Raw genomic sequence first — 10,849 nt, 5'->3', positions numbered from 1 at the left:
TGGGTAGAATAGATGATCTCGACTCGGCGTAGAGTGAGAAGTATAAAAGAAAATCAAATGATCCATGAAGTATCATGTAATAAGGCAAGTTACTCTATCGTTCTACAGTATTCTTATCTCTATGCTCCAATAACGCAAAGTAAGGGAGGTTTTATTATAGATATCTCAAGGATAGAGTAACGCCCTCAGTAACCCCCTCTGCACCCATAGAGGTAATAATGGCTAATGACGAGTTCCATTTTTAGCAGAAGTTCAGTCTGTTTGCGGTTGTAGCCATGTCTGCTATCTCTTTGAGGAGAGAGAGAGAGAGAGAGAGAGAGAGAGTGTCGTTACGACGTGTCGTAAAGCGTACGAACTTACGTACTTGTAGCCGAATGCCCGGTCTTTTAGGGCTGGATGTGACTGTTTCCCCTCGTTAGGTATGTTTAGTGGTGCCAGTTGTTAAGGGTGGAAATGCAACAGGTGTTGCTGTACTTCATCTGTCAATGCAGTGTGCACCTGTTGGATTTTTGTCTGTTACGTTGCTCTTAAATGTGTGTGATCTTTGGGCAGCAATGGAGGAAGAGCTTTCTGCCTGTGAGGTGGGGGAATGGGAAAGACAAATATATGAAGGGGAAAAAACGATACTACTGAGGATGCCTAAATGTCGTTAATGGCTTTGCAGCAGCAGTGTAACTTGGCACCAGCAGAAAATGTCAGTAAGGTGGAAAGCCAATAACGCCAGGCAGAACTGAACGAATATGCAGTTTAGTTCCTCTGCTTGTACTGCAGCCAAAGGTAGAGGACTGAATTTAAATTTGTTACCTTTAACTAAAACAGTATATTTACAAGCCCAAATGTCAAACTAAGGGATTTTTCAAATGTGTTCTGTAATGCTGCATAGAAAAAAAACCCCATATATTAATCTAATTGCAACTTAATCATATTTATGTTACATTCATAGTAGGCAGTTCTAATTCACTCAAAATGTTATTGGATTTTTGCAGGTCCCCTTGTTTCTGCCCTTGGGAGAAGCATTGTGGGGTGACAGAGTAACACCATGCCCTTCTCAACCCAAGCTGAAACGGGTGAAGAGCAGAATGTGTTGGTTGCAAGTCTTGACAATGTCAGAAATCTCTCCAATATCCTGAAAGCTGTTCATTTTAAAGATCACGCTGCTTGCGTTGCAACTACAAATGGACTCAAGGTCACAGTGGAAAATGCCAAGTGTTTGCAAGCCAATGCTTTTATTCAGGTTAGATGGCAACATTTTCTTTCCTTTTGTTGTACTACAGACTTGAGTTCAGCTGGAGGAGTTAAATGAACATGTGGGATAACATATGACACCCTGACAGGACATAGCAGTATTCTGGAAGACTAAGAGAATCATGCTGTGGTTTCTCAGTGTGTCCTGTTGCCACAACAAAGACCCTTTACATTGGGCACAGGAGGTGGCTGAGCCTTGTTTCACAAACGGGCTTAGTGCAATTCCAGCGGTGGGAAATTTAATACTTAATATAGCTCTGGCAACTAGTATGCTAGAAATGTTTCTCTGTGTATGAGAGAATGTTTTGAAAATAAACAGTTGTCCCAGTCCAGCAATATTTGGGGGGGGGCAATGGACCCAGATATTTTCCCATTCATCTCAAAGTTGGTTACATCTAATTTCAGTGTTGCTGTTTCTTTGCATTAACAACGCTGTTGCTTCCATTCAAGTGAATGGACCAACTGCAAATGCAGGAGTTCCATCACAGGGCTTGGGGTGGGAATGAGTTAGGCAACCTGCAAGTTTAGGGGATGGAGTTTTGTGTTGCTCAATCTTTTGTGGGCTTCAGTCATTTTCTAATCATAACCGCTACTATTGCCTGTTTTGCGCTGCTTGCTTTTACATGTTTCCTTTAAAAAACAGCAACACAGAATACTGCAAAAACTCAAAGGTTGATCTCAACTAAAATATTCAGATTGAGAACATACCTACAATTGTAAGTTGCTTGGAAGCTCCAGTGTAGGGGACATGCAAATCCAGTCAATAATAATATTCCAAGGGAAGAATCTGACAGTAGGGATTGGTACTGCCTTTCTTGGTCTTTCATGTTGCTTCTCAAGTCTACTCTGGTGTTGCACAAACTCTGGAAGTGATCCCTGGAGGTCGGTCCCTTTTGTTGGTGTTTATTCTGCTGTGGGTGCCTAGGAGCAAAGGAGTTGGAGGGGAGAGGCAGTGGAGGGGGATCCCACTTCCTGACATAGTAATAATAGTTGTTTTTTTGAAGCATAAATCCCATTTCCCTTTTACAGGCATGAATCCCTGACAGTGGAACATGTGGAAGTGATTTCTTTCCCCTCAAATACTAGTTCAGGGAAGTGCTGTATTGGTAATATTATTACCCTGTGCGTAGGGATTAGGCAGGGAGAGAAACAGAACGGTTGAAACTAAATCTGCAGACTTGGACCAGGCAAATGGAACACAGGAAGCTGCCTTATGCCAAGTTAGACCATTGGTCCATCTAGCTCAGTAATGTCTGCAATGATTGGCAGTGACTCTCCAGGGCTTCAAGCAGGAGTCTCTCTTATCCCTGCCTGAAGATGCTGGGAGTTGAACCTAGGACCTTCTGCATGCAAAGCAGATGCTCTGTCACTGGGCTGTGTCCCCTCCCTGTGTATCATCAGTTCCAGCAACTACATTCCTGGCTCCTGGTCTTTTTCCAGAGATAACTCAAAAGTACTGGTTTTAACCTTTAAAAGCCTTAAAAGACCTGGGACCCAGGATACCCATCTTCTCCCCCATGAACCTGCTTATCCTTGGAAGCCCTTCTTTAGATCCCCTCACCTTTGGAGGTGAAGCAGGTGGTGACCCAAGATGGGTCTCTTCAGTTGCGGCACCCTGCGCATGGAACATGCTCCGCAGAGAGACTCATTTGGTGCTGATTTTGATGGCTTTTTCCAGCACTAGGTCTAAGACCTTTTTATTTGCCTTTTTTCCCCTAGAGCCTTTAAACTACTGTTTAATCTGGCCTGGCACATTTTATTCTTCCTTTTGTTGCTTGTAAATCTTTGCTAGCTGCTCTGAGAGCCCCTTGGCTTTACAACAAAATAATATATATGTTGAATAAAATTAATATCACAACACTGAGAAATGAAAAGCTTATTTCTTTAGCAGAGTCTTTTTTTTAACTGTCACAGCTTCTCCTTTTTTGCATCTTCTGCTACAAGTTGACATTCCCTGCTTGATCCTTGCTGCTTGGTTTTGTAAAGCTTTGTTCTCATCACTTTTGTCGTGTCACACTGAACTAGATTCCAAAGAAACATCTATGTTGCCAATTTGTCCTGGTAGTTTAATGATAGGGATTGTAGTTTTGTCAGATGCAATTGCTCCATCTTTTTTTGCCTTCAGTTTCCTGTCTTTCTAATTTACAGGCAGGGATTTTCCAAGAATTTGTGGTACAGGAGGAATCTGTGATGTTCAGAATCAATCTATCTGTCCTTTTGGACTGCTTGACTATCTTTGGGACAAATTCTGTGCCAGGTATTGCCTGTGTGTATGCTTCAATGGGTTATGTAGGCAAGATGTAGTCATATGCTGAAACCAGCTGTGCGTTAACCTTGTAATGTTGCTTGCTACAATTACATGAATATTTTTTTTTAAAATGTGAATTCAATCAGAAGTGTTGCTCTGTTAGGTACATTTTGCAATACGATGCTTGCCATCTACTCCCAAGCATCTATTAAATGGATTGATCAGGAGAAAGCTCTTGACAGTTTTGCAGTGCAATCCTATCCATGTTTATTCAGAAGTCCCATTACTTCAATGGGACTTATGCCCGGGTGAGTGTCTATAGTGAGAATTGCAGCATTATTGACGCTGTTCTCTGAGTTAATGAAAGACTTTCTTTTCTCACCTCAGGAACTCAGACAGCCCTTCGGATGTGCTATCGGGGTTATGGTTACCCCTTGACACTTTTCCTGGAGGAAGGTGGAGTGATGACTGTATGCAAAATCAACACTCAGGAACCTGAAGAGATCCTAGATTTTGATTTCTGCAGCACAAATGTTGTGAATAAGATTATCCTGCAGTCAGAGGGGCTGAGAGAGGCATTTTCTGAGCTAGATATGTCCAGCGAGGTGCTGCAGATTACCATGTCTCCAGACAAGCCTTATTTCAGGTACTAGGAATGGTAGTCATGACTAGAAATATTGTAACCGTGATTTTGAACACAGTACACGTTTCTGGCATAAATATATCTATCTTCAGGGTGGGGTTGTAGCTTATTGGTTAAGCATATATTCATCATCCCTGGCATCTCAAAAAGATCTTGAAGTAGCAGGGGTGAGAGAGACTGCCGCCTGGGACTTTGGAAAGCCTATGCCAGTTGAAATGGGCAATACTGGCCTAAACAGACCAATGGTCTAACCGTACAAGATGCATGTTCATGTGCGGTATCAGGTATGCAAAATGTAGGGATGGTCTTAGGCCTTGAATTGGACTTTGATATGGGAGACTGTGTTTGTGTTTGACATCCAACACAAACTGAAAACGGTGCGAGTCATAGGATAGTCTCTTAACGTTGGAGCAATTCCACTGAAGTCTGTGGGACTGCGTCAGAGTGCAGTTTGGAGTATAATCCCTACAGTAACCAAGTATTAATGCATCTGTGTCATTTGATCTTGAGTGTACTATGATTTGCGCATTTTCCTATGTGGCACATGTCATAAAACACTCCCCCAAAGTCTCTAGTTTTTCAAGTACTAATTTCTTTTCCTTGCCTTGGCATGCAATAACAAAAGCAGGGGCAACAATAGATGCCTGTGAACCTTTATTGTTTTATTCTAACATGAGCGGTTTTCATATATATTGATGCTAAAGCAATATATTCCAGTAACCAGAGCAGCCCCTGATGCAGTGAATTTGTTTACATGAAATAGAAAGTAATTTTGGTAACTTTGTCATATCTACTCTCTGTGTTTTGTTTTGTACTGTACAAAGCACCTTGCGCAAAGCTAGTGCGCTTTTCTCTTTTAGGTTATCCACTTTTGGGAATGCTGGAAGTGCACATCTAGACTACCCTAAAGATTCAGACTTAATTGAAGCCTTCCACTGTAACCAAACCCAAACAAACAGGTGAGTTGGAGTACTCCACACAATAGCCGTTTGGTGTGACTGGTCCTGTTTGGACCATTTGAGCTCAAATTAGCTGTCACGTGGTAGTAGTTTATTTGCATTAACTAAGCTGCATGTACTCTGCCAGGACAGTGGGCTGTACTGTTGCTTGAAGACTGAAAACGTATTGGGAAAATGTCTGGAGTCAATACTGATTCCCCTCCCACCGTAATGGGTGATTGGGGGTGTTCCCTGAGCATGCTGATCATATAAGGCCATTAGGGCTTTGGCCCCAACCCAGGGAACTGGGTTAGCAAATGTGTTGATGTAGCATGAGGGGCAAACACGATATTCCAAACGTATTTTCTTGTATTGAGTATAAAAGACACACGAGAATTGATCTTGGATATCTTAGATATATAGACAGACCTAAACAAATAAATACTAATACACACACATTCTTATGTATGAGTATGTGTTTCATTTGACAGAGCAAAGTTAAGCTATACTATATTGTTTCCAACAATATGTTCAACATGGTTGAACATTGTGCTGTGTCTTATTGCACCAGTACATGATGAAATTGCTCCATTTTTAAATAAATAAGTTCTCTGGTTTCTTTCCCCCTCTTATCCTTACAATCTTAGTCAGTTTAGTCATATGGGCTAATTTCCATATCCTTATTATCCAGTCATCCAGGGAGTGAGTGAATGTTTCCCCCCAATTATTACAAATGGTTGCACATGCAGCTGTTAGCAAGTCTGTTACCAGTTCTGTATCCCCTATTAAAATTACATCTTTAACATACCCAAATAGGATTATTAATGGGTCTACTGGAAGTTCATAACTTGTTATTACTTTAATTTAATTTATAATGGTTTTTCAGTGTAGCTGTGTTTTAGAACATATGAAGCATAACAGCACTGACTGTCTTACACTTCCACCATGAACTTGTTGCATCATTTTAGAAGCAGCTAAGCCTGGCAGATGTTAAGTACCATTGGAATATGAATTTGTAAAAACTTTCTTTTAAATTTGTACATAGTCTGCTGTGGAATATGACGCCATATGCATTTTCATGTTTCCTGTGGAATAATTTGTCTTAGTTCCTTATCCCAATGATTTTGATGAGTGTAAATATGTTAAAAAAACACAGGTATTTTACAAATCTTATTTAAAACGTGCTGCTTTTTTTCTTAACATTAAATTCTCAAATTCCAAAGATATCTTCTAACATTGCTGTTTCTGTAGGTTCATCTTAGTCAATAAATTTGCATCAGATAATTGGCAAGAAGGTATGAGCAATTGTTTTGTCTTCCTGTTGCATCTTATCTCTTTCTACTTCTTTACAGATATAAGATCTCATTACTTAAGCCATCAACTAAAGCGCTGGTTTTATCCTGCAAGGTGTCTATTCGAACAGATAATCGAGGCTTTCTCTCTCTGCAATACATGATCAGGAACGAAGATGGGCAGATCTGCTTTGTGGAATTTTACTGTTGCCCTGATGAAGACATTACTGAAGCAGAGATCTAGCTGTCAAGTACAACGTTTTATTTTGTTCCTCAGTCTTTAAAAGCCACCTGGGATATTCAACCATAAACCAAAGTTTTCTAAATGAAAGCTCATACAGCTAGCGTTGAGGTTTTTCGGGGGTGGGGAGAGAGGAGGAACACAGCAAGCTACCTTCCTTACCTCTGTTTTAGAGGCAAAATCTATTGAAATGGAGAGCTTGGTCTTGTCCTCCTGATGAGCCTGGCAAGCATCATCGTATGGTGAAGCTCTTGTGGCAAGAAACATAGAATTGACCATTCTGATTAAAGCCATTCTGATGGCTTTAAAAGAAGATTAGACAAATTCATGGAGGACAGGGCTATCAATGGCTACTAGCCATGATGGCTGTGCTCTGCCACCCTAGTCAGAGGCAGCATGCTTCTGAAAACCAGTTGCCGGAAGCCTCAGGAGGGGAGAGTGTTCTTGCACTCGGGTCCTGCTTGCGGGCTTCCCCCAGGCACCTGGTTGGCCACTGTGAGAACAGGATGCTGGACTAGATGGGCCACTGGCCTGATCCAGCAGGCTCTTCTTATGTTCTTATGTTCTTATGATTAGAGAAATGCAACTTATCCTGGCCACTGCCTCAAGGGTAGTTGCATGTGCCCTATGGAATTAGGGCAGGGGATCAGATGTTGGCAATTTTAGGGAGGTGTAAAGCAGCTAGCTTTCTGCAACCTGTGGCCTTCCAGATGTTGCTGAATTACAACTCCCATTATCCCTGAATATTGGCCATGCTGGCTGGGGCTGATGGGAATTGTGGACCAACACCACCTGGACAGGACCACTAGGGAAAGAATAGTGGAGTGAAAGCAGCTTGATACATTCCTGCAAAGCAACTTACAGCTGTCACAGATGGGAGCTGGGTGGAACAGCTGTGGAAAAGGACAGGCCACGTACAATTATTATTTATTAAATGTATGTTCCTCTCAAAGGGAGCCCAGGCTAGGTGAGGGAGAAGGGTAGAGATGGGTGAAAGTGCCTCCAAGTGGTCTTTCAGTGGCATGACAGTGTTCCTTGGAGGACAGGTTGGCTGGGCATTTGAGGTCCATGATAATTGGCATGATTGCTTGACCCCTCCCTTTGACAGGACTCTGAGAAGGCTGAAGCTACTCTCAGCCAAATTTGACTCAACATTAGACATTAGCTGGGTGGTCTGTCTCATGCTGACGTGCACAGACACCACACACACCCAGCAGATGGGTGGTGACTCACTCTTCCTCATCATGCCCAAAGGAGATAGATGCACATATTGTCCCTGCACTGACAAAATGCCCTTCTCCCCCCACCCCCACTCTCACTGTGGATGTGACCTAGAAACATGTGCAGGGAGGCGTGCTTCCTTTCTCCTTCTGGGGATTGTCAAGAAAAAGTTCCACTAAGAGAAAGCAAGAACCTCAAACTATTATTGCTGTTGCTGTTTTATTCATTTTTATCCCGCCTTTTCCCCCCAAACTGGGTCTCAAGCTGGCTTATAAAAATTAAACACGGGTAAAAACATAGATAAAAACATACAAGAAGTTGTTGTTAAAATGTAATTAAGCTATCTATAGAATTAAAACCATTTGAGACATATCAATTTAAAAAGCCAAAGGTAAAGATAAGTAGAACGGCACGCTCTTAAAAGCCTCTGCAGGCAGTTCCCAAGAGTCTGTCGGAATAGAAAAGTTTTCACCTGCTGGCAGAAGGACAGCATGGAGGGAGTCAGTCTAACCTCCCTAGGAAGGCGTTCCAGAGCCGTGGGACAGCCTCCTGGTAGCACAGGGGCCTAGCTTGGCACTGAAGTCAGGCTCAGAGAGCCAAAAACATCAAAAGGTGAAAAAATAGATAGTATTTCTGTATCCAGTATGTGACTATACATTTGGGTTTGATTGCCCTTGTCCACATGTTGTTACCTATTCATTCATTGGGTGGCCTTTAGCTAGTCACAGTCTCTCATTTGATGACTGTGAAACGGTGTCTAAATTTTCCAGAGCAATGGAAGGCTGCCCTTCATATATCCTCCTGAACTACTTCACTGTTGTGGGCAAGAGAGGGTGCATCAGAACATGCAGCTATAGGGAAGTAATAGACTGTGATTGGAGGACTTAAGATCATTCTCCTGGGCTAGGTCCTCTGAATTCCCATTCCATCCAGAAGCAGCAGGAAGGAAAAGCATCTCTCAATGTAAAATTAAGGTTCGCAAGTGGGCTACTGGCTGTGACATCAGTAGCTAGTAGCCCAATCTTTTTTCTTCCCCTACCCTCAATTTTTATGTTTGGAATTTCTGAGTTAATGGCATGCTGAGCCATGGTGTACATTTAAAACATTCTTACTGTGTGGTGGGCATTTTGCAAGCTACATAATAAAAGGGCAATAGAAGTTAATACTAAAATTACTTTGCTGAGTAGGAATCCAGGAGAGTTATAGCCTTGCTTTTCTCACTGTACATTAGGGATAGCTTTCCCTGTCTCCAGTTCAGTGACTAGTCCCCCCCCCCAAAAAAAAACCCCTAGAGATCTGGGATTGGGCAGCTTAGCAGTTCCTCTCTCTTCTGTTTTGTAGGGCTGGTCCCTTCATGTACATCAGGAACCCTGCAGAAAAGGAAGCAGAAGTTTTTCCTCCTCTGAACAGTTTTTCATACTTAGGCGAAAAATGATCTTTCCATTAAAACACACACACACAATCACCATCACACTACTCTAGTTGTACTGTTCCATTTTGTTTGCTCTTAAGGAAGTCTGCCCTACCAAATTTATGCCTTTGTTTTGCAAGACACAGTTACTCTCTCATGCAGTCTAAGCTGGAGAAAATAAATTATTTCTACAAAGGACCATCGTGCTGCCTCTTCACATGTGTTGTTCAGCTTTAATTGGATATTCTTCAGTGTGGGTGGATGAGATTGACACTGGATCAATCCAACATAGCAGAGCAGGGCTCAGTTTCATAAGTTAGCAATTGCTTCATCGGCAGTTTTATTGTGATAAACAAAAGAATCCTTACTTGTGCTAATAATTTGGTGATGTTGTTTATTTATTTATTTATTTTATTAGATTTATATCCAGCCCTTCCTCCTCATAGGAGCCCAGGGCATCATTTTTTTAATGTAACCACCACACTGAAAACAGAATTGGGGGGGGGGATGGCTGTGGTTGAGAAGAATCCGAATGTACGTTTCTAAGGTCCAAGTTCAACACCATTGCCACTGGATCTTAATGGCTCCCGGTACAACCTTATATATAAGCCCAAACATTACTAGCCTGGTAGGGGCTAGCAGAGGAAAAGGTGCAGAGAGCTACATTTCCATGCTGTGTGCTATGGAGGGACTGCACACGTTCTCTCATGGGCAAGCTACCAGCGGTGGGCAGGGCCCAGTGCAAAAGTGGGCAGAGCAACGGATGCAACTGTTTCCTTTATAGGATAGGCTACATTCCAGCCAGGCAAAAGTCATCACCACACACCGCACATTTCTCCAAGCAAGCGGCATTCTCGCAGTTCAAGGACACATTCCACTGGGGAAAAGCATTCAAAGGAGGGTGTGGCCTCTGAGTAGGGGGTGTAATCTGAGCAGAGACCAAGGGGGCAAGCAGCGAGGCCTGGAGGGCTGCATTTGGCCCCTGGGCTTTAGGTTCCCAAGTCCTGCTGGAAGCTTCCAATATAAGCTTCCATGAACTGGGCTGTCACGCTTTCTGCTTCCATTTTGTTTCCCACCAAGAGCCGAGTTTATCCTGAATCTCCAAACAGTGCTGTGAGGTGGAACACTTTCCGACACTGAATATTTTCCAATGCTTTGTTTTTCCATTGAAAAATGTTCTGTTTTATAAGCTCATTAATAATGATGAATGGCTGCCAATTGCAAACACAATATTAAGCAAGCTTGAAATTTTCAAACTTTTTCGCTCTGTTTGCTAAATAGAAGTAAAATAAACATGTTAAATTTGATCGCTCTCTAGATCACTTTCTCAAATCACCCAAAGCAAATTTCTAATTTGAAATTTTCCAGAAAACCCATATCACTAATTCCAACATTATTGTCTCCTGCACAAAATTGTTGTGGGCTGCAAGATTTGGGCTCTTGCTGGGAGGAAGGGAGGGATATAAATCAAATAATAAATAAATAAATAAAATAAGATTTTGATAACAGGCACCACAGGACCTAGGGCCTAAATGGAGTTAATAGCCATAGGCAACTAGCCACATGTAACAACTGGTGGCCCTGGCTGCACATCCCTATTTGCATCAAAT

General features: G+C 42.2%; 1 protein-coding gene across 2 annotated transcripts; it reads left to right on the top strand.

Annotated features, from left to right (window-relative positions):
- The first annotated feature begins 312 nt into the window (after positions 1-312).
- On the top strand, positions 313-9,437 carry RAD1 (RAD1 checkpoint DNA exonuclease). Of its 2 annotated transcripts, none has more exons than XM_061616099.1 (7): positions 313-419; positions 987-1,234; positions 3,394-3,502; positions 3,881-4,139; positions 4,997-5,095; positions 6,427-6,617; positions 9,170-9,437. In XM_061616099.1, the coding sequence occupies exons 2-6, from the start codon at positions 1,040-1,042 to the stop codon at positions 6,608-6,610; spliced, it is 846 nt and encodes a 281-aa protein (XP_061472083.1). In that variant the 5' UTR covers positions 313-419; positions 987-1,039; the 3' UTR covers positions 6,611-6,617; positions 9,170-9,437. The 2 variants fall into 2 exon arrangements, with proteins under 2 accessions (XP_061472083.1, XP_061472092.1); XM_061616108.1 differs by lacking the exon at positions 313-419 and adding an exon at positions 575-777.
- Positions 9,438-10,849: the final 1,412 nt, after the last annotated feature.

Source organism: Rhineura floridana, chromosome 1 (assembly GCF_030035675.1).
Source record: "Rhineura floridana isolate rRhiFlo1 chromosome 1, rRhiFlo1.hap2, whole genome shotgun sequence".
Classification (NCBI taxonomy): domain Eukaryota; kingdom Metazoa; phylum Chordata; class Lepidosauria; order Squamata; family Rhineuridae; genus Rhineura; species Rhineura floridana.
The sequence above is the reverse complement of the archived record's forward strand: the minus strand, read 5'-3'. Positions and strand labels throughout refer to the sequence as shown.

Excerpts from the sequence above, each read along its gene's own strand:
- RAD1 (XM_061616099.1), top strand. The coding sequence starts at position 1,040 with ATGCCCTTCTCAACCCAAGCTGAAACGGGTGAAGAGCAGAATGTGTTG. Across the intron at positions 3,503-3,880 it reads TGGGACAAATTCTGTGCCAG|GAACTCAGACAGCCCTTCGG; the intron begins GTATTGCCTGTG and ends TTCTCACCTCAG. Across the intron at positions 4,140-4,996 it reads CCAGACAAGCCTTATTTCAG|GTTATCCACTTTTGGGAATG; the intron begins GTACTAGGAATG and ends TTTCTCTTTTAG.